Source organism: Anolis sagrei, chromosome 2, assembly GCF_037176765.1.
Source record: "Anolis sagrei isolate rAnoSag1 chromosome 2, rAnoSag1.mat, whole genome shotgun sequence".
Classification (NCBI taxonomy): domain Eukaryota; kingdom Metazoa; phylum Chordata; class Lepidosauria; order Squamata; family Dactyloidae; genus Anolis; species Anolis sagrei.
In genome coordinates, this window is record NC_090022.1 from 175305027 (window position 1) to 175328718 (window position 23692).

The window sequence follows — 23692 nt, forward strand, 5'->3', positions numbered from 1 at the left end:
TCTGCTGGCATCCTCCTTTTATGGCCCAGCCTCAGGAGGCAACAGGTGTTTCTGCTGGGCCTTGCCTCAGCCAGGCAGTCAGGGCCCGAGTCTGCAAGGAGCCAGTCACCAGTGCTTCTCAACCTGGGGCAATGAGTTCCTGGGGGTCGGAACCCCTGGGGGGTCTTGAGGGGGATGTCAGAAGGGTTGGCAAAAACCATCAGAAAACACAGTATTTTCTGTTGTTCATGGGGGCTCTGTGTGGAAGGTCTGGCCCAACTCTATCGTTAGTAGGGTTCAGAATACTCTTTGATTGTAGGTGAACTATAAATCCCAGCAACTACAACTCTCAAATGTCAAGGTCTATTTCCCCCAAACTCCACCAGTGTTCACATTTTGGTATGTTGAGTATTCATGCCAAGTTTGGTCCAGATCCATCATTGTTTAAGTCCACAGTGCTTTCTGGATACAACTCCAAAACTACTCCAAGTTTGGTTCAATTTCATCATTGGTGGAGTTCAGAATGCTCTTTGATTGTAGGTGAACTATAAATGCTCTTTGATTGTAGGTGAACTATAAATCCCAGCAACTACAACTCCCAAATGACAAAATCAATCCCTCCCCCAACTCCACCAGTATTCAAATTTGGGCGTATTGAGTATTTGTGCCTAATTTGTTCCAATGAATGAAATCCTGCATATCAGATATTTACATTACGATTTAAAACAATAGAAAATTACAGTTATGGAGTAGCAAGGAAAGTCATTTATTGTTAGGGGTCACCACAACATGAGAAACTGTGTTAAGGAGTTGCAGCATTAGGAAGGGTGAGAAACACTGATCTAGGCCATACCATTTCAGACAGGTTACTTGAATAGTCTCTCAGGAACACATGAGATTTATTTTTAAAAGAAGGAACATTCCATGAAAGTGCATAAGATAATTTTTTTTTTCATGTCAGGAGCGACTTGAAAAACTGCAAGTTGCTTCTGGTATGAGAGAATTGGCCATCTGCAAGGACGTTGCCCAGGGGACGCCCAGATGATTTTTGATGTTTTTATCATCCTTGTGGGAGGCTTCTCTCATGTCCCTGCATGAGGAGCTAGAGCTGATAGAGGGAGCTCACCTGCCCCTCCCTGGATTTAAACCTGTGACCTGTCGGTCTTCAGTCCTGCCGGCACAGGGGTTTAACCCACTGCTCCACCGCGAGCTCCTATAAACTAGATGGAGGCCGGCTATGATATTGGACAATTTTATGTATAATTTAAAGCCAAGATGTAATTACTCATGAAAATAGGACTGAGCCTGACCAAATACCATATTTCCCATTTTCTTTAATCTAACCAAGTTTTATTCCATTATCAAGGAAAATTAGTTTGCCGTTAACATTTGAACCTGTACACTTATAGAAATTGCGCTGAAGTGGGCAAAACAAGCTAAGATTTGTCGTTAGCTTGTTTTGAACCTGGGCAGGGTTTGTTTTAAGACGTGGTTCTAATGGAAAGTAAAGTAAATTATGTCAGGATCCTTCTGGTTCTAAAGGAACAGTAGGTCTAAGTGAATATGCAATATCAAGGCTTTCCATGGGTCAGTTTGTGCACAGAACACTGAAGCTTGACTCAGCCCACTAAGCACACTAGGACAAAAGAAACCCCAAACAAACGTGGGTCAAATGCAAGGAATATTTAAATCCTATGAATCTGCAACAAGCAAAAGTATCTAGACCTTATTCTACCTAATAAAGGAGCATTTATTTAATATCTCATCCAAGCCATGTTAGCTAGGCATTAGAAAGAGTAAAAGAATATTAAAATTGAGAAAGAAATATTCTGATAGCCCTCTATAAAACCACAATAATGGGGACAGGGAATATGGTAGCCATCTTGTGCATGCTGAACTGTGCCTTGCATGCATGGGCACCCAACACAAATCACCAACCAGCTGCTTGTAGACATCATCCTTGCGTTTAGCTTCCTCAGCAGCTGACCGGATCCGTTCGTGCAGCTCCCTGATCTCAGAAAGGCGCCGGGAGGATTCCAGCTGCAAAGAGAAGCAAAGAACAGAGGGGATCAAGCCTGTCCCATCTGGAAGAGGACATCTCATCACATTTTTACTCATTGTCACCTCTTTGGAATCATGGAGAGCCTTGAGGTCCCGAAATTCCTGGATCAGAGGCACCCGGTGCTTCTCCCATTGGGCAGCCAGCTGGATAACTCGTTGGGCACTGCTCTCAACTACCACCTGAAAGGGATAGAGAGACACTCAGACCCAAACCCATGTATTCTGCCCCCACTTGCAGGGCTTTTTTTCTACATAAGTACTCCACTTTCTGTCAATGTAGTACAGAAAAGAGAAGAAGAGACTATCTATCCTGTACACCAGTAGGACATCTCCAGTCTTCTGGATCATACTGAAGTCAGAACTTGGAACTGGAAACATATTATTATTAGGTAGGTAAAGGCTTTCCCCTGACATATTTTCGAAGAGAAGCTGGGGCTAACAGCGGGAGCTCATGCCACTCCTCGGATTCGAACCGGTGACCTTTTGGTCAGCAAATTTGTAAACAAACAGGGAGTTTTCTGTCGTAAATAAGCAGGGAGTTTTTTGTCGTAAACAAATGGAGTTTTCTGTCGCTCCTCTTCATTGTAGGAGTATGACAAGTTTTGTTTTTTAAAAAAAACAACAACAGAAACCTGCGAACGCCAAGGCACCAATTTTATATCATGCAATAGTTGCAACCCCCCTTTTCCAACAAAAAGGGATAAATCATGTAACCATTATGCAATGAAATATAAAAGGTAAAGGTAGTCCCCTGACATTAAGTCCAGTCATGTCTGACTTTGGGGTGTGGTGCTCATCTCCATTTCTAAGCCAAAGAGCCAGCGCTGTCCGTAGACACCTCCAAGGTCATGTGGCCGGCATGACTGCATGGAGCGCCGTTTACCTTCCTGCCGGAGTGGTACCTATTGATCTACTTACATTTGCATGTGTTTGAACTGCTAGGTTGGCAGAAGCTAGGGCTGACAGCGGAAGCTCACGCCGCTCCCCGGAATCGAACCTGCGACCTTTCGATCAACAAGCTCAGCAGCTTAGTGCTTTAACCCACTGCGCCACCGGGGGCTCACCACTATGAATAGAAAGCAAGCCTTCCCTTTTCAAGCCCATTCCCTTTCCCAGTTCTTTCTCCCCTCTCTGTTTTACCTGCAGCTTAGCCATGTTGTTTTCTGCATCAGGGAGAAGCTCCACAGTCTGTCCCTTGACACGCAGGGTCTGCTCTCGCTCTGTCACTCCTAACTGATGCTGCCGCACTTCTCCTTCCACCTGATAAAGAAATTGATAGGGATGGATCCATGCACAGATGCACAGACATATCCCCATTGGAATGAATGAAGAGCAAGATTAAATGACATTATCACTGGTTAACTTGGCAACATGCTCTGTCAGGAAAAAGTACCCCACATAAACTGCACTGATATCAAAAAGAGGTCCCAAATATTGTGTTCTTGCTTAGTCCCGGTTAGTTTCAAAAGGGACTTTCTTGAGAACCTCTGATGGGTCATGTCCTTTGGGTTTATGTTGTCTTTCTGCCACCCTTCAAGCCTCTTAAAATGACCTCACATGGGGCACCCAGAATCCTTCTGTCAGTCTACACTTGATCTTAGCCAAAAGGCCAGTCATTCCTCTCCCTAAAGTGTCATGCTGCCTCAAGTAAGGCAGGGATAGCCAATACTCCAGAAGACAGGAGCAGAACTCAAAATGATATTAACAGATTTGAGAGATGGGCCAAAATAACAAAATGAAGTTCAACAGTGACAAATGCAAGATACTCCACTTAGGCAGAAAAAAAATGAAAGGCAAAGATACAGAATGGGGGACGATGCCTGGCTTGAGAGCAGTACATGTGAAAAAGGTCTTGAAGTCCTCGTGGGCAATAAGTTAAACACGAGTCAACAATGTGATGCGGTGGCAAAAAAAGCCAATGGGATTTTGACCTGCATCAATAGGAGCATAGTGTCTAGATCTAGGGAAGTAATGCTACCCCTCTATTCTGCTTTGGTTAGACCACACCTGGAATATTGTGTCCAATTCTGGGCACCACAATTCAAGAGAGATATTGACAAGCTGGAATGTGTCCAGAGGAGGGCGACTAAAATGATCAAGGATCTGGAGAACAAGCCCCATGAGGAGTGGCTTAAAGAGCTGGGCATGTTTAGCCTGAAGAAGAGAAGGCTGACAGAAGACATCATTACTGTTGGATAACGCTTTTAACTAGGAGACTCAAATTGATATGTTTTTATTGATATTGATTGGTTTTATATTTAAATTTATTGCTTTTAAATTGTATTGATATTGACTGTAAACCGCTCCGAGTCGCCTGTGGGCTGAGAGGGGCAGTATATAAATGTAGTAAATAAATAAATAATAAATAATCATAGCCATGTATAAATATGTGAGAGGAAGTCACAGGGAGAAGGGAGCAAACTTGTTTTCTGCTTCCCTGGAGACTAGGACGCGGAGCAATGGCTTCAAACCACAAGAAAGGAGATTCCATCTGAACATTAGGAAGAACTTCCTGACTGTGAGAGCCGTTCAGCAGTGGAACTCTCTGTCTCGGAGTGTGGTAGAGACTCCATCTTTGGAGGCTTTTAAACAGGCGCTGGATGGCCATCTGTCAGGGGTGCTTTGAATGCAATTTTCCTGCTTTTTGGCAGGGGGGTTGGACTGGATGGCCTGTGAGGTCTCTTCCAACTCTATGATTCTACTCTGATGGTGAGACAAGGTATCAGTCAAGAGCCAGCATGACATATTGGTTTGAGTGCTGGACTAGGATTCTGGGAGAGCAGGGATCGAATCTTTCCACAACCATGGAGAGATTAAGGTGATTTAGTAAAGTCACATCCTCTCTACCTCACACCGAGGCAATGACAATCCTCTTCTGAGTGAACCTTGCCATGAAAATCTGGCGATAATATATTCCTGTATGGGTTGCCATAAGTAAAAAAAAAAAATGACTTGAAGCCACACAAGAACAAAAATGGGACATAAATTACACTGTGTAACACAATTTTTGTTCCTGGGTTATAAATGTGATTTCCTAATTGGTTCAATCATATAAACATGGAAAAAATGTATTAAAAAGGTTTCTCAGGACATCCAGTAGAATATTTTGCTATAGTTTTCAATAAATATCTTATAGAGTCGTGGCAGCCATGAAAACAAATTTTCTGGAACATATCTTTCAAATAAACACGAAATAACACTTTCAAATCAGGAACAGATCCCCCCCCCCCCCCCAAATTTTGTTACATAGTGTTATACACACAGGGACAATACAGAGAAGGAGAAGGAGATTTCCCCTCTGAGATGGCATGGTTATGTCGGATAGCAAGAGTACGTCATTCCCCGTTCTATTCTCACCTGCGTCAAGGTCAGCCCCAGTGTCGACATTTGACCCTCAATCTCTGTGATCTGCCCCACGAGGTGGCCCAGTTCAGTCTCTAGGGCTTCCAGTTCTGCTGCCTGGTGTTCCCGTAACTCCTGGAAAAGGCGGAAGAGAAAGAAGAAATTGGGAGGAGGAACAGGCTTGTTTCCTTCTTCCCTAGAGACTAGGACACTGAACAATGGCTTCAAACTTCAGGAAAGGAGATTCTACATGAACATTAGGAAGACCTTCCTAACTATGAGAGCTGTTCAGAAGTGGAACTCTCTGCCCCAGAGTGTGGTGGAGGCTCCTTCTTAGGAAGCTTTTAAACAGAGGCTGGATAGCCATCTGCCAGGGATGCTTTTAATGCAATTTTCCTGCTTCTTGGCAGGGGGTTGGACTGGATGGCCCACAAGGTCTCTTCCAAGTCTATGAGTCTATGATTTTGTTGGACAAATGTGGAATTAACAATTTGGATTGAACTACCAAAATAAAAATATGGAACACAACTAATTGTACTATACAGAGTACAGACTATATTCCAAATGGTATCCTCAGTAATGATTCCAAAAGGTTTCAGGAGACAGAGAAGGAACGTGCGAGAGCCAGGCGGTAAAATATATTGGTTTAAAAATTTGGCTAGGACCCCAGAAGACCTGGTTTCTGATCCCTAAGCAATCATGTAACTTCTCTGAGAGACTTTAGGCAACTCACGTTCTCTCAACCTTAGAGGAAGGCCATGGCAAATCTCCTCTGAACAAATTCTGCCAAGAAACCCCTGTAATGGGTTCCCTTTAGGGCTGTCATAAGTCAGAACTGTCAGCCACACAATTTACATGTAAGTCAACCTTAAAACTTGAAGTCACACAACAGCAACAGCACATACGAGGGTTGAATGAAAAGTAATGCCTCCACCTTCGTTATTTGGGTTTGGATGAGAATATTTTATTAAATCAAATGCAGAAATAATCCTTGGAATGTGCTCTTTAACTACTACTATTCACTTTTCCACATAATCACCAGACAATCGGATACATTTCTGCCAAGAATGAACAAGTTTTCTGAAGCCATCATGGAAGAAATCGAATCTCTGTTTCTGCAACCCATCTTGCACAGCCAAGCAAAGCAATAATGTGACCCACACATTCTTGTGAAACGCCAATTATGTTTGAAATTTCTCTCTGAGTGATACGACGATCATCCTGAATCAATCGCCCAAGGGCTGAGAAAAGCGGTATATAAATGAAGTAAATAAATAAATATGTCAACCTTTTGCTTGTGAAACTCAGTGGTTGCTGTCACAGGACATCCAACTCTTTGTTTGTCATGCAAGTCAGATGTTCCCACCTCAACATCTATAAACTTACTCACTCAACGACGCACAGTACTCACAACAACACAATCACCATAAACAGCTCTGATGAATCTCCTTTGAGATGATACCTTCCGCTGTCAAGAATTCAATGACTGCACATTGCTTAAGTTGCATTGACTGACCGTCTGTGCAGGATTACATACTTCGCACTTTAACAACACAACCATTCAATGCTAAAGCTTCCCGCCAAAATGGAATTGTAGAGGAGAGTCTACTGAAGAAGCCAGTACCTGCCGCATACCAGTACTGCCATCTGTCGAGGAGTTATGAAGGTGGAGGCATTACTTTTCATTCAACCCTCATATGTAAGCTGTACCAAGATCTTGTTTGGCCACAGAGCAGGATAAAATAGACATAAATAAGTAAATAGTATGAATGAGCATTGGATGAATGAACACTCCAAAGGTCAGAGTGGGTGCCTGTGTTTGAACTCTCATTATTGTTAACTGAAATCCTCTAAACACAACACCCAATCTCCTATCTATATTTCTGTAGGAAATAGACCCAAGAGAAATAGTTTTCCACTCCAATATGCCACCAGCATCTTAAGTCCTGCTCCCAGTGTTGTTGTTTTACCTGTTCGGATGAACGGGAGATGGGCAACACTTGCACTTGAACTGGAGGCTCTTCTTCCTGGTGGGAAACCAAAGGGAGGGTCAACATAAGGCCCTGACATCTTTTCCCCAATCCCATTTGCCCCATAACATATTTCTACCCAGCTGGTATAGCCAGAATGACTTTGGAGCAACAGCAAATTCAATCTTTTTCAAGATGTTCACCAACCTGGTGCTTGCTCCCTCATGCTGCTTCATACCTGCTTACAGGCCAAATGCTGGGAATGGGTGAAGCGAGACCCCTTGGCCAGAGCTCCAGCATGCTCACGGCCCATGCCAAAAGTACCCAAGAGCTGGATTAGGTCACGGGAGGTTGTTCCTGGGTGGGTTGAAGCAGCACGAGAAGCCCCTTGCCGGAGCTGGTCCAGGAGACGGCGCTGCAACCGCTGCTGCTTCCACTGGTGGTATTCCTGAGTGAAAAAGAAAGGAGAAGAGAGAGCGTCACTACAGACTGGTGAGAGAAAAGGAGGCTAAGCAAAGATTCTTGAGAAGAACAGCCTGCCAAACTAAGGTGGGCGGGCGTGGAGATCCTATTCCTTCTTGTTGATGCTTAGGAACTCAGGGGAGAGCCCAAGTTTTGGGGACTTGGTGAATGTAAAGAGGGAACCAATCCAGGAATCTAGTCAGGCACCATGAATGTTCTGTGGGAGTTTGCTAAGAGACTCATAGAAAAGCTTAACTGCAGTGCAGTGAGAAGAGATTTCAGGGCCAAAGCACCGGGACTTTTTAAATGTGCATATAGGCTTTCCTCTCCTATTATGTTAGAGTACATTAGATTTGTTTAATGGTCTTATTGGCTTTAATTATGTATCCTTAATATTTCTATGTTTAATACTTTTTTAATGTTCCTATTTGTCATGTTTTAATTCATACATTGTTATGAGTTTTAATGTTAGCTGTTTTGAGTCTCCTTTGGCAGAGAAAAAGCAGAGTATAAATATGTCTGTGTGTGTGTGTGTATACTAGCTGTACCTGCCATGCGCTGCTATGCCCAACCTTCCCTCCCTCCCTCCTTCCCTCCCTCTTTCTTTCCTTTTTTATTTCTCTTCTTCTTTCTTCCGCCTCTACCTGTTTCTTTCCTCCCTTTTTTGTTGATTACATCCTTCCTTCTCTCTTTCCTTCCCACTCTCCTTCTGTCTTAAGTTCCTTCTCTCCTTCCTTCTCTCTCTCCTTTCACTTTTTATTTTCTTCTCTCCTTCCTTCCTTCTCTCCTGCCTTCTTTCCTTCCTTCATTCCTTCCTTCTTTCCCTCCTTCTCTCGTTACTTCTCGACTATCCCTTCCAACTCTATTCTATGAGTCTATTTAACCTGTATTATATAGTAATATACAATAGTAACATATTATATAGTAATATATATATAACAGTAATATATAAAATATTGTAATTATATCTTATTATATATATACTAACCATCCCCTGCCACGTGTTGCTGTGGCCCACATGGGGGTTCTGTGTGGGAGGCTTAGCCCAATTTTATCGTTGGTGGGGTTCAGAATGCTCTGTAATTGTAGGTGAACTATAAATTCCAGCAACTACAACTCCCAAATGTCAAGATTCTATTTTCCCCAAACTCCACCAGTGTTCATATTTGGGCATATTGAGTATTGACTTTGGGTGCATCTACACTGTAGATTTTATGGAGGGAGGAGGATGAGGTCGGGGAGGGGAGGAGAAAAAGGCTTGAAGAAGGGAAGAAGCCAGTGCGGGGAGAAGGAAGAGGCATGGAGAAGCGGAGGAGGAGGAGGCCACCTTCCTGCTATAGCAGGGAAAGAAAAGCCTGCAATGACCATCTACTCCAACCTCGCCAACTCGGTCGGCCAGTGCGGGGAGGAGGCAGAGGCCTGGGGAAGGAGAGGAGAAAGAAGCCACCCTCTCACCATTGCGGTGTGCCTCTGATCTCAGGACGACTACTCCAGTAGCCAGTGGGGGGGGGGGGAGGTGGAGGAGGATGAGACCTGTGGGGGAGGAGGAAGAGGCATGGAGAAGCAGAGGAGGAGGAGACCACCCTCCTGACACAGCAGGGAAAGAGAAGGGCCTCCATGCAGCAAGCCTCCACCTCCACTCACATAGTGCCCAGTCTCGCTGGTGTGTGTGTGTGTGTGTGGCCATGCATGCGCACCTGGCTCCTAATGCTTTAACAGCCAGCTGATTCCCTGTGCTGAGGAGGGGGCGTGGCCGTGGGTGTCTTTGTGGACATGTGCTGTTTCTCCCTGTAGGAATTTTGGATGTATAAGTCCTTTCTGCTTTTTTGTTGTTGATTTTTTGAGTGAAGGACATACATTGGGTTGTTAGGTGTATGTTGCCCAAATTTGGTGTCAATTCATCCAGTGGTTTTTGAGTTATGTTAATCCCACAAATGAACATTACATTTATATATATATATACACACACACACAGAATGCATATCCATGGATAGATTAATGTATTACAAACAGCCAAGGGAAACTGGAGAGCATGGTTGTGTAGTAACTGTCATGATGTACATCATCACTTCTGAATTCATTCCCACATTACTGTACAACACTAAATCAAGAGAGCCAGATTCACTTCCATCTGTGATGCTCACCTCTGGAGTCATGCGTGATCCAAGGCCCTGGCTCTTCCACTCATTCTCCCAGTCTTGGGCTGCACTGAGTTCAGCCATGTTGAGTTCAAACAGAGAGGGCACCAAGGATGTCGGTTGGGGCAGCTGGGCTGAAACTGGGGGCAGGAACTTGACAAAAAACTCTTTTCTCTCTAGAGAGAAAAGGAAGAAATCAGTCTCATTAACCTCACTTGCTGGAGTATACTTTGGGTTGACCATATATAGGCCAAATGTTAGGAGAGCAGCTTTCACCTCCAACTGTAGAGCTTAAAATTCCTTTCCTGACATCAGTGGGATTTACTCTCCATGAAAATGACATCTGAACAGACTAAAGGTCTACATGATCGAAGAAAAACATTTGAGTCTAATTTTCAACTGACCATAGAACCAGAGCATACAACCAGGCAAAGCAAACCACACAAACCAGGATTACATTCCTTTGCTTTTTACACATGCACACATACTCACAAACTTTGATTCAATAAATTTCATCAAGTGTATACTCTTAGACTACCATGTTCAATACAGCTGTGAATCTACATTGATCATCTCTACTTGAAAGAGAAATAAAAAAGGGTGAGTTTTACAGTCTTTTCTACTTGGGAGTCTGGAGCTAAGGCCATGTAATATGAACACTGTTTTTAAAATTCTAAAAATGTCATTTAATTTCAAAAAGAGAGTTTGGGAAGAGGAAAAAAGGGTTAGATTTACGGCAAGACTATTGTGTTTATATATACATACACACTGGAAAAGAGGTGTGCTATAGGGAGTAGCAGAGATACTTGCATTTTTTTCTGATACTTGATGACAAAGGAGGCCTTGACATAGAGGCATTCCTTCAAGATAACTGTAACAGAAAACTGGTGCAGGTCCTGAAATATTTCAGGCTTTCCTGGGACAAAAATCTGAGGTCTTTTGGTTTGTAGGCTTTCACAAACAAACAAAAAAACCCCAACTTTGTGAAAATCATCATAAATTAGTGAAACTATTTATATCTTGCCCATCGGCAGGGCAGGAAATATTCACAATGATTCATTTTTGTTTGTAAGATCCATATCCCTATTGGGCAAAGGCCAAGGACCCGTCTGAGTAAAGAAATCCCACTTCCTGAGTTGCTCACTCTCTGAAGAGGGACTATGAAACATGTAGTCAGGTTATTTTCTGCAGAGATTGCTCCAGTCTATTTTATGCAGTGCCTACAGCAAAATGAATTTCTAAGATCCTAAAATTAGTATGAGATAATTTGTTGAACAATTTATGAGATACTGTATATACTCGAGTATAAGCCTAGTTTTTCAGCCCCTTTTTTAGGCTGAAAAAGCTCCCCTCGGCTTATACTCAAGTCAAGGTTATTTATTATTTTATTCTGTTATTAGTATTATTTTTATTTCATGTATTTTACTTTCTTTATTATTATTACATTTACAATATTTTACCTTATTATTATTATTATTATTATTATTATTATTATTATTACATTTATTATACTTTATTACTATTGCATTTATTATTTTACTCTATTATTACATTTATTTTATTCTCTTTATTATTGTTGGAAGGATGTGTAAGTATATTTACATTGAAGAAGGTTAAAATAATGATTTAATCAGAGTTTGGCAGTCTTATCTCAAATTACACTTTTATGTAAATATTCAAAAACATTTCACCTCCTGGTGCCTCAATTAATGTAATTTTATTGGTATCTATTTTTATTTTGAAATTTACCCGTAGCGGCTGCATTTCCCACCCTCGGCTTATACTCGAGTCGATATATTTTCCCAATTTTTGTGGTAAAATTAGGTGCCTCGGTTTATATTCGGGTTGGCTTATACCCAGTATATACAGTAATTTGTTGAACAAAGTACCATCTTCCCTTACATCAGCAGTTCCCAACCTTTCTTGACCAGGGATCACACTCCAACATTAGTACCAAAGGAGTTACAAATTAGTTTATGGTCAACTTTAGATTCGGTTTGGGGTGCTGCTTCAGAAAATTGAATTGGATACACCACATCAGCTATGATACAGAACATATACCATGGTCAGCACCAGGGAAGGAGTGCCCGGTGGCATGAAAGAAGCAGAAATAAAATAAAATAAAGAGGAAGGAGGCTCTCGGACCAGATTTTCGTTCTCATGGACCACTGCTGGTCTGAGGCCCACAGGTTAAGAACCACTGCCTTACATACTTCAGTATTTGTTTGCATTGTAGTCTTCTTTATATTGATTCAGTAGAGGATGCCTCATGAATCAGGGATCTTTCTGACATTCTTTGCAACACACACACACATAATTATACATACAAACTAGCACCACATTGACTCTACTGTGGATGCAGGAAGGTCATTAGATTCAGAAAACTGGAGCTTGTATGAAATGAGAGCCTGCAGAAACTTTGAGACTGAGACAAAGACATTAAGTTTTCACAGACTTAATCTGTTTCCTCATTAGGTGCATAGAGTTAACTCATTCATAGGAATGAACCTATGAATTCATGAGTAGCCACATAAATGCAAAACTTGTGGGTATGGTGAGGATTGAGGAATAATGATTCCTGAGGGACAACCATAGTTAAGACTGAATGTGCCCCTCATTGCCACAGCTATTGTATTTCTATGGCTATTCATACAGTCAGCTCATAAAGATCCATTCTTATGCATTGGCTTACTCTATTCATAAGGAAATAGACATCAGTTCTAGTCAAGAAAAGGTGGCGAGACTATACAGAAGATCTGTATAGGAAGGATAATAATATCGAGGATAATTTTGACTGTGTGGTAAGTGAATTAGAAGCAGACATCCTGAGGAGTGAGGTTGAGTGGGCCTTAAGTAGCATTGCTAACAACAAGGCAGCAGGAGACGACGGGATCCCAGCTGAACTGTTTAAAATCTTGGAAGATGATGCTGTCAAGGTGATGCATGCCATATGCCAGCAAATATGGAAAACACAAGAATGGCCATTAGACTGGAAAAAAATCAACTTATATCTCCATACCAAAAAAGGGAAATGCGAAAGACTGTTCAAACTTCCGCACAGTGGCCCTTATTTCTCATGCCAGTAAAGTAAAGCTCAAGATCCCTCAAGGAAGACTGCAGCAATACATAGAGAGAGAGTTGCCAGATATACATACTGGGTTTAGAAAAGGCAGAGGAACAAGAGACCAAATTGCCAATATCTGCTAGATAATGGAGAAAGGCAGGGAGTTTCAGAAAAAACATCTAGTTCTGTTTTATTGACTATTCTAAAGCCTTTGGCTGTATGGATCATAATAAATTATGGCAAGTTCTTGGTGGTATGGGCATACCAAGCCACCTTGTCTCTCTCCTGAGAAATCTGTATAAGGACCAAGTAGCAAGAGTAAGAACTGACCACGGAACAACAGACTGGTTCAAGATTGGGAAAGGCGTACGGCATGACTATATACTCTCATCCGACCTATTCCACTTGTATGCAGAACACATCATGCGATATACAGAGCTTGACAAATACAAGGCTGGGGTGAAAATTGCTGGAAGAAACATTAACAACCTTAGATATGCAGATGACACCACTTTGATGGCCGAAAGCGAGGAGGAGCTGAGGAGCCTTCTAATCAAGGTGAAAGAAGAAAGTGCAAAAGCTGGGTTGCAATTAAACATCAAGAAAACCAAGATTATGGCAACAAGAATGATTGACAACTGGGAAATAGAGGGAGAAAACGTGGAGGCAGTGACAGACTTTGTATTTCTAGGTGCAAAGATTACTGCAGACGCAGACTGCAGCCAGGAAATCAGGAGATGCTTACTTCTTGGGAGGAGAGCAATGACAAATCTCGATAAAATAGTGAAGAGTAGAGACATCACACTGGCAACAAAGATCCGCTTAGTTAAAGCAAAGGTATTCCCCATAGTCACCTACGGATGTGAGAGCTGGACCACAGGGAAGGCTTAGCGAAGGAAGATAGATGCTTTTGAACTGTGGTGTTGGAGGAAAGTTCTGAGAGTGTCTTGGACCATAAAAAGATCCAACCAGTCCATACTTCAGGAAATAAAGCCTGACTGGTCATTGGAGGGAAGGATAGTAGAGACAAAGTTGAAGTACTTTGGCCACATCATGAGAAGAAAGGAAAGCTTAGAGAAGACAATGATGCCGGGGAAAATGGAAGGAAAAAGGAAGAGGGGCCGACCAAGGGCAAGATAGATGGATGGTACCCTTGAAGTGACTGGATTGACCTTGAAGGAGCTGGGGGTGGTGACGACCGACAGGAAGCTCTGGCGTGGGCTGGTCCATGAGGTCACGAAGAGTCGGAAATGACTGAACGAATGAACAACAACAACTAGTTTGATTCATGTATCTGGGGAAGTAGACTCAAAAAGCTTACATAACAACTTCTTTGTCTCATTAGTCTCAAAGGTGTTACAGCATTCCTTCATTTATGTCTTGAAACCTGGAGGCTGGAAAAGCCTCTTGTTTTGGACTGTTTTTCTCCAAATCCTAGGCTAGCATGTGGACTCTTCAAAGTTTTGCAGCAAAGTAAATAGTAAAGTCCATCCCAAGAGCAGTTTACTAGCTTCCCTTGTATGTCTTTTCCCCAGGAGTCTTGTGAGCAGAACTCACCTTGGGGTACCTTTCCAAGGAAGGGGTCTGACTCCCGATGTAGGACCAAAGGTTGAGCCTGGAATCGCTTCAATAGGCAGGAACCCTAGCAGGTGAAAAGGGAGAAAAGAGAGGCTGAGAAAAATAGTCACATACTCAGAAAGAAATATACACTGAGTGAGCCTCTACCTCAAGGTTATTATTATTATCATTATTATATTAGGAGAACAGTGGAAAATAAATAAATTATGTAGTGGCCAGCCTGATCAGAGCAATAAGGAAGCATACCTGTAAAAGTTGCAAGCGAGGGGTACGGCAGGAGGGGGGCACCCATGGAATGGCCAGTTGCTCCTTGACGGCAGCAGCAATGGCTTTGTGAAGTGTGGCCGACTTTCCTGCAAAGACACAGCAATTTAGATAGATCCCCATAGCACAAGACCCAGTCCTCCTGGTGCCCTGAATCTCTTTCTGCCCAGTGCCCTCCATACCCACAGGCTGGTCAGCATCTTCTGAGGCATCCCGTGGGAGTTTCTCCACCAAGAAGAGGAGGAGGCGTCGGATTTCAGGTTCGCTGCTGTACAAGAAGGTCTGGTAGCCCACCTCTCCTTGATAGCCTAAGTCCTGGATGATAGAAAATATGGTGTAAACTCAGAAACTGAGGTAAGAGTAGCATGGTGGCCATGGGCCCTCAAGACATCCAGTGACTTTGGCTCCAAGCATCCCTATGCTAGGTGAGGTTTAAGGAAGTCAGAGCAAATGGTCGCTCCATGTCAGAAGGCTCCTTTCCAGGTTTCAGTCTAATTTTTAAAGTTGCTGAACTCTATCCCCAGAATACATTTGGTATTTTGGATAGCTCTTCTAATGCAATCCAAAATCCAGAGTAAATTCACAATCCCACAATCTGGGCTCTAACTGCTGCTACTGCGGCGGAAAGAAGGAACTAGAGCGGCAGACCCTCCTACTGGCTATATATACTATCGGGGGGGGGGATGGGGGGGGGTTCCGCCAAAAAAAATCCTTTTAAGATTCTAGAGAGTTCTGAAACTGTCTCCGCAGGTGCAGAAAACCCATATGTGTGCATTTCACAGGACCACGCAGAGGAAAGAACTGAATACAGTGATTCTGTCACACATGAGCATGCCTACTGCTCGGCCACAAAAGACACACAAACCTACAATGCTCCCAATGGGGTTTTCCCCACTGACATTTCTATTCCCTCTAATTTCTAACTGCCTTCTCTGTTTTTTTCTGTCCCATTTTTCCATTTGCTGTCCTTCCTACTCCTCAAAATGGTAGCCCAAGAAGTCCTTCGCCTTTCACTTTGTTTGGCTTGAAATTACACAATTCAAGCTTACAAAACAACATTGTCTTTCTTTTCCAAGACGTTTTTGGGCAAGAGAAAGGGCCATGGGTCAGGTAGGCTTCAGGTAGAAGCTGTGAAGATTGTAGAAGAGGTCTTAGTGTGGAAGGAATAGGGGTTACCCAGGTGGGCGGTTGCGCCCACAGTCAGTACGTTGCTGGCTTCCAAATCACCATCCTGAAGTATGAACCTTCTGAGCCCTCACTCAGTGCATCATGTCCCAGAGCTTAGTTATACTCACCTGGCAAGCCTGTGCCAAGCTCATGCCTATCCGGAAGCGAGCTGACATGCCAGGAGGCAGGATGTGGCTGAGGCCTGCCCCCACTGAAGGACTGATGACACGGAGGCATCGCACCACAGACTCAATAATCAGCTCAGTGGTGAATTCACGGATACTTTGGACTTCATCCGGGATGTCCCTGAGGAGAAAAAGGGAAAGTCTAGAGATGATAGGTCCTCTGCAAAGTGCTGCCGCCGCTTCAGTCAACCTGACAGGTGGGGCACTTGTTGCCTTTCAGAAGTTGACCAGCAACTGCTCCTATCATCATCCATCATGACTGAAACTGGCTAGGACGGATGGGCACTGGAGCCCAACAACATTTTGAAGGGTTTCTCAGTCCAGCCCTGCAGTTTTCATTCCATCTACTTAGAACAATAGGCAAAAGTACAGCCTCTGGAGCTACACACAACTCTAGAACTCTTATTTTCTTTTTTCTTTTTTTTTTTTTGCTCCTGCAAACCACCCAAGGAGCTACCCTAATTTACACAAACATTGTCATGATTTCAGGCAATTTTGGTCCCAAGCCAGGCAAAAACCACCCAGTGCATAAAAAACACATAAACACAACCCAATTTCATCCCATATCTCAAAATGCCGTATATCTCAAAATGCCGTATATCTCAAAATGAAAAGTATTTAGGTTTGTTGTGAGGAGTGGTCCACAAAGAAATGTTGGTGGGAAATTGGCTGCTGGTCTAGACATAGCTGCCAAGACAGGCCATGGCAGACAGCACAAAATGATTGCCTAAAATGTGAATTCAATTTAAGAAAAACATAATAATAATAATAATAACAATAATAATAATAATAATAATAAACTTTATTTATTACTGCACTTGCCCTATAAGCCTTATATCCCACCTGTCACATCAGCACTTTTAATCCTGTACCCATTACTCTGGCCAGGCCCAGTTTCATTGTGTCTTAGTGTATTGTTTATTGCTTATTGTTATATTGCTTTAATTGTTTTTAATTTGCCTTGGGTTTTGTATTGTTATGTTGTGTGTTGAGGCCTTGGCCTTTGTAAGCCACATCGAGTCCTTCGGGAGATGCTAGCGGGGTACAAATAAAGTTTAATAATAATAATAATAATAATAATAATAATATTGAATACCCCGCCACCATCTCCCCAATGGGGACTTGGGGTGGCTTACATGAGGCCAAGCCCAACAGCATATTACAATAAAGTAAAACCAAAACACAATAACAACACAGTAAAATACATACAACATATCGGTACAAAAACGATAAGCAAAATCATACACAGTAAAATAAAATAACATAACAATGAGTGGACCGCATGTGCAAGATAAAAACTAAAATACTAAAAATACTAAAATCAGGATGAGAAGCAGCATATGGGAATGAATTGCCCGCTGCTCCATCCTTTCGCAAGGTTTGTCCGATGTGAAACACTGCTCTGTTACTGAACTACCTATCTCAGCTGCCAACTTGCGGAAATATAGTGCCCTCCCATCTTCCAACAAAGGAAATGAAGATCTATTCTGCCATGCTATGCTACTTCTATGGGAATCAGTCACACTGACTTGCTTGCAAGTAAACATGCATGAGATTTAAGCATGGCCGTAGCCAGAAAAAAAAATTCAGGGAGGGTTGAACATTTCGGGGGGGGGGGGGGGTTTAAACCTGCCTCCTAGCTCACACTGAAGCAAATGGCACAGTAGGGGGCAGAGCAGCCTTCAATAGCCTGCAGCTCCGCTCCTGTCAACCACCTCCACCAAGTCTGGCCTCCTTAATGAGAGCATTCAACACCCCCCCCCCACCCCAAGTTGGTTGATTCACTACATCAGCTATTGCTGCAAGTAACGACAGTGTGAATAAATTGCCAATATTTGCTTGAGATAGTGCTTGCAGTTCTGGAGGGACTCTTAATTATTTGCTTCTCATAGACTTAGCATGGGGATTGGGTTAACCAGTTAAAATTCATGAGTAAACCAGGTTTTTTTTTAACCTGAAAAATTTCGAGAGGGGGTTTGAACCCCTAACCCCCCCCCTCCCCCATGGCTACAGGCCTGGATTTAAGTACACAAGCGTGGGCAAAGATGCGCATTGTTCAAATCTGACTTCACCAAGGGAATCTGTTGTTACCTCAGCACAGACCTTCATTTGCAGCATAGAGATACTGGTATCTCTTATATCATTGTCATAGAATCATAGAGTTGGAAAAGACCTCATGGGACATCCAGTCCAACCCCCTGCCAAGAAGCAGGAAAATTGCCTTCAAAGCACCCCCGACAGATAGCCATCCAGCCTCTGTTTAAAAACTTTCAAAGAGGCAGAGAGTTCCACTGCTGAATGGCTCTCATAGTCAGGAAGTTTTTCCTAATGTTCAGATGGAATCTCCTTTCTTGTAGTTGGAAGCCACTGCTCCACGTCCTAGTCTCCAGGGAAGCAGAAAACAAGCTTGCTCCCTCCTCCCTATGACTTCTTCTCACATATTTATACATGGCTCTGGCCCTGTCTGAACGTATCTCTCCTTATGAACCATCTAGGAATTTAAGATCTTCTGGAGAGGCCCTTCTTCACAGGTTCGGCTGGCGGGGACGAGAGATATGGCCTTTTCAGTGGTGGCCCCTTGGCTATGGAACGCCCTCCCCAGAGATATTAGATCGGCTCCCACTCTCCTAACATTCCAAAAAAAAAAAAAAAAAAGTCAAAATCTGGCTTTGTGAGCAGGCTTTCTCAAATGCAATGTAGTAAATAATTACTTGACCTCGGAACGGCTTGTTAAGCGCAATTGGATAAAGATTCTGGTAATTAGATACAGAGGATTTATGTTTTATTGATTTTATTGTTTATGGAATTTTATGGATGTTTATATGCTTTTAACTGTTCATATTATTGTGGCATCGAATTGTGCCAGTTTTGTAAACCGCCCTGAGTTGCCCTTGGGCTGTGAAGGACGGTATAGAAATACAGTAAATAAATTAAATAAATAAATAATCATGTCTCCTCTTAGCCTTCTCTTCTTTGGGCTAAAGAAGAGCCTGAATACTGCTATGATGTATTGTCAGGGATGGATAATGTGTTAAATTAACATTTCCCACCATCCTTAACTTGAGGGTGTCCTGTTTAAAGCAGAGAGATTAACTGCAGCTCAGGAATATTTCAATGATCAGTCCTCACCCACCCGAGACATGTATAAAATGTTTTTAGAATCATAGAATCAAAGAGTTGGAAGAGACCTCATGAGCCATCCAGTCCAACTCCCTGCCAAGAAGCAGGAATATTGCATTCAAATCACCCCTGACAGATGGCCATCCAGCCTCTGTTTAAAAGCTTCCAAAGAAGGAGCCTCCACTACACTCCGGGGCAGAGAGTTCCACTGCTGAACGGCTCTCACAGTCAGGAAGTTCTTCCTCATGTTCAGATGGAATCTCCTCTCTTGTAGCTTGAAGCCATTGTTCTGCATCCTAGTCTCCAAGGAAGCAGAAAACAAGCTTGCTCCCTCTTCCCTGTGGCTTCCTCTCACATATTTATACATGGCTATCATATCTCCTCTCAGCCTTCTCTTCTTCAGGCTAAACATGCTCAGCTCCTTAAGCCACTCCTCATAGGGCTTGTTCTAGAAGGAATGTTAGAGGTCATATAATGTGATTGTGATTGGTGGAAGTGTTTCTGAGGCTTACTGTATGTATTTTATATGTGTCAGTGACCCATTTTTGTATTTTGTTGCAGAATGATGCTCTTTGTTTGCAGATGCAAAGCATTGAGTATATTGAGCATGCTGCTTGAGCTGTGAGTCATCAAGGCATCATGGGCCTGCCAGTCATGTACAGCAGCCCAGGAGCAGCTCCATAAGCCTCCTCTTTTTGCTGCCTACTCCGTTTTACAAGATCAAGAATGTTGTTGTGTTGCACTTGGTGATCCAACACCTAGGACTGTGGGGGTGGATGCAGGTGGTTGCATTTCGCTTGGCGGGTGAAACATTTGGCAAGTTTGCTCTAAGAGGGCTTACATAAACACTGGTTATTGCTGCTCTTCAAAGGAAGTCACAGAACCACCAAGATGGTTCTGGCGTCCAGTGATTAATCCAAGCCTGGTTGCTAAGCAATGGCTTCCTCCCACACAACCCCAGGAAACAGCCAAAGGCTTGGCGGAAGTGAACGCAGACGATCAGCAGGAAAGCAGAGCTTTCAATGGAAAAACAGTGGGGAGAGCAAGAAGAGGGGGAGCTGTCAAGAAACAGCAAAAGCCACATATATGTGACCCCAATTAAGTCCTTGTTCGGACTCAGAGAAAAACCTGGCATAAAGGATGTGGATCAATTAGCTCCCCAGGGAAGTATTTCAGCCTGTTCTCCGTGTGATGAGATCTGCTTTATTACAGCACATGGCAGGGCGAGTTGTCTGGGTTTTGAAAGACCTCCTGCAGGATGTTTATATCCTCTGACCAGAGCTTGAAAAAAAAATCACATTTTGTTTTTGACAACTTAAAATCTCTCAGCCAGCATGCACACTTTTTTCCAAGCTCAACAAATAACAAGCCATAACAAAAGACTCCCCTATGGAAGGAGAAGAGTAGCAGCTAAGGGCACGTCCATCACACTTAAACCTAGCTACTGATGCAGGTGAGAGAAAGACCATTTTTCAGTGCCCTCGAATCCTGGGATTTGCAGTTGTGACATCTAGAATTCTCACTCAAAGATTTCTAGTGTCTCAATAAATTATATACCAAGGATATTAGGTTCCACAAGGTTCCATGCTTTTTAACATCTACATGATACCGCTGGGAGAGGTCATCCGGAGTTTTGGAGTTGGGTGCCATCTCTATGTAGATGACGCCCAACTCTACTACTCTTTTTCACCCAATTCCAAGGAAGCCCCATGGGTACTGGATGAGTCCCTGGCTGCTGCGGCTGTCTGGATGAGGATGTATAAGCTGAGGATCAATCCTGACAAGACAAAAGTCCTCCTCGTCGATTGTAAGCCGGATCAGGGTATAGGGTGGCAACCTGTGCTTGATGGGGTTGCATTCCCCCTGAAGTCACAGGTCCGCAGCTTGGGTGTCCTCCTGGACTCATAGCTAACGCTTGAAGCCCAGGTGTCGGCGGTGGCTGGGAGGCCTCTGCACAATTAAAACTCGTGCACCAGCTGCGACCGTACCTTAAGAAGTCGGACCTGGCCATGGTGGTCCGCACCTTAGTCACCTCCAGATTGGATTACTGTAATGCACTCTACATGGGGCTGCCCTTGAAGACAGCTCAGAAATTTGAATTGGTACAACGGGTGGCAGCCAGGTTACTAACTGGAGCGACTTACATGGAGCGGTCAACCCCTCTGTTTAAGGAGCTCCATTGGCTGCTGTTCATTTTCTGATCCCAATTCAAGGTGCAGGTTCTTACCTACTAAGCCCTGAATGGTTTGGGGCTCTCCTACCTGGGTGACCACATTTCTGTGTACGAACCCACGTGATCTCTTTGATCATCTGGAGAGGCTCTGCTCTCGCTCCTGCCCCTTCGCAGGTGCGATTGGTGGGGACGAGGGAAAGGGCCTTCTCTATGGTGGCCCCCCGACTCTGGAACTCACTCCCCAAGGATATCAGACTAGCCCCCACATTGGCAGTCTGGTCTCTGATTTGGAGGGGCTACAATGTTCTTTGGGAAATGAATCAGGTGAAGGTACTGCAAATCTCATCATTTTTGGCCCATCCTGACCTAAACCGCACCAGGTTTTAAAGTGGGCCATTTGGCCTCTGTGTGCCAAGTTTGGTCCTCATCCATCATTGGTGTGGGCCACAGTGCTCTAAAGTAGTGAGTTAAAGTACTGCAAGTCCCATCATCCATGGTCCATGTTTCCTCAAACTACACCAGGATGTAGAGTGGGTCTTGGGGGGGGGGGGGTCTGTGTGCCAAGTTTGGTCTTGTTCTGTCATTGTTGGGGGCCACAAGTTGTTTTGGACTTCAACTCCAACCATTCCTGGCAGCCTCAGGCCTTTAGCTCTCCTCTCTGTGTCACCTCAGAATGTTGGAATGAGGCTGGCCAATCAGAGAGCATATGCAAATTGTACCACAGTGGCAGCCAATCAGAACGCTGCCACATACACCTCCCTCCACATATAAACACTGACTTTTATTATGTACATAGAAGATAGATTATTCAGTCTGCTCTACCCACTCAAACAATATAAGCAGCAACCTTAATTCCCCCTCCATCCCTTTTTTGTTGTGAGTCATGTCTTAAATTTAGACGATAAGCCCCACAAAGGGCCATTATACTACTTATCTTATACGCTCTTTCTAGTAGCCTTTTTGACTAAAGAGTGAAGTATAAGGGCTATCAACAAATAAGTAAATATTACGTCCTTCAGTGCAGCAGTGTTTAAGATTCTTCCCAACCCGCCCCTACGTCCAGCAAACTCCGATCTACTTTTAGCCACACAACACTACTTCACAGCTCCCTCCCAACTTGCAATCTGTGAGAAAAAACAATATCACAAAGATGGCCTTACGTCCCAGAGAGGCGGAGGGAATGTATGAGGATCTTGTCCACCTCCTCCATGAGGCCGGAACATTCAGGGACAGGGGGACCTCTGTAGAAAAAAATAAGAAGAAAAGTGAAGCAGCAATGAGGGAGTCAACTATTTCAATGACTACAGAAGCAATGCTTACATAAGAATCCCATAAGCAGAAAGCTGATCTAGGTTGTTGAAACAAGTCTCCCCTACACCACTTGTGTAGCCATAGCTGACAGTGAAAACCCCTTCTCTCCAACCAGCACTACTTCTGGGGGGGGGGGGGGGTGTTCTACACTGATATATTATCTGCTTTGAACTAGATTATGTGCCAGTGCAGACTCATATAATCCAGTTCAAAGCAGATAATCTGGATTATATGGCAGTGTAGAAGGGGCCTGGGAGAGTGTGATTTACCCTTTGGGTTTCCCTGATTTGAGCGTGGACTTGAACTCTTGTCTCTGTTCTTGTAGCCCAACACTCAAACCACTACATCACACAGACTCTCAATTTCTGAAAGTTACTAATCTATTAATAATTTTGAATTGCCTGCTTGCTGACATGTGCTGAAAGAAATTTCTCCTGGTGCCCAATGGCACTTGACTAAACTGTAGAATTTATCACTACGCTGGGTTGTTGTCGGTTTTTTGGGCTATATGGCCATGTTCTAGAAGCATTCTCTCCTGACATTTTGCCTGCATCTGTGGCAAGCTGGTAGCCATGTAGTGGATGGCTTTCACGGCGTTCAACCTTATTTCTCTCACATTTAGCAGCAACTTCCCCTCGCACATCAGGGGGGACAATGCCAACTAGCTTGTAGAATTTATCAACAGATGTAGGTTTAAGACATCCTGTGATTATTCCACATGTCTCATTCAATGCTATGTTCACCTGCTTTGCATGGGCAGACCTATGCCAAACAGGGCAGGCATACGCGGCAGTTGATAAGACAAGACTAGGGCTGATGTTCATACTAATTTTGGGTCTGCACTCCATGTGCTGCCAGTAAGTTTCCGCAGGATGTTA

At 43.5% G+C, this 23692-nt stretch overlaps 1 protein-coding gene across 1 annotated transcript in view; it reads right to left on the reverse strand.

The window, feature by feature from the left end:
* Positions 1 to 23692, reverse strand: part of CCDC22 (coiled-coil domain containing 22) — a 34272-nt gene that overhangs the window by 6206 nt on the left and 4374 nt on the right. The window contains exons 2-13 of the mRNA XM_060763225.2: positions 22664 to 22744; positions 16154 to 16331; positions 15041 to 15173; positions 14841 to 14947; positions 14574 to 14658; positions 9959 to 10128; positions 7591 to 7800; positions 7353 to 7409; positions 5398 to 5517; positions 3181 to 3300; positions 2104 to 2220; positions 1918 to 2019 (exon numbers count right to left, since the gene is read on the reverse strand). Of these exons, the coding sequence (XP_060619208.2) occupies positions 1918 to 2019; positions 2104 to 2220; positions 3181 to 3300; positions 5398 to 5517; positions 7353 to 7409; positions 7591 to 7800; positions 9959 to 10128; positions 14574 to 14658; positions 14841 to 14947; positions 15041 to 15173; positions 16154 to 16331; positions 22664 to 22713 (1449 nt within the window). The 5' untranslated portion in view covers positions 22714 to 22744. The remainder of the gene's footprint in view (positions 1 to 1917; positions 2020 to 2103; positions 2221 to 3180; positions 3301 to 5397; positions 5518 to 7352; positions 7410 to 7590; positions 7801 to 9958; positions 10129 to 14573; positions 14659 to 14840; positions 14948 to 15040; positions 15174 to 16153; positions 16332 to 22663; positions 22745 to 23692) is intronic.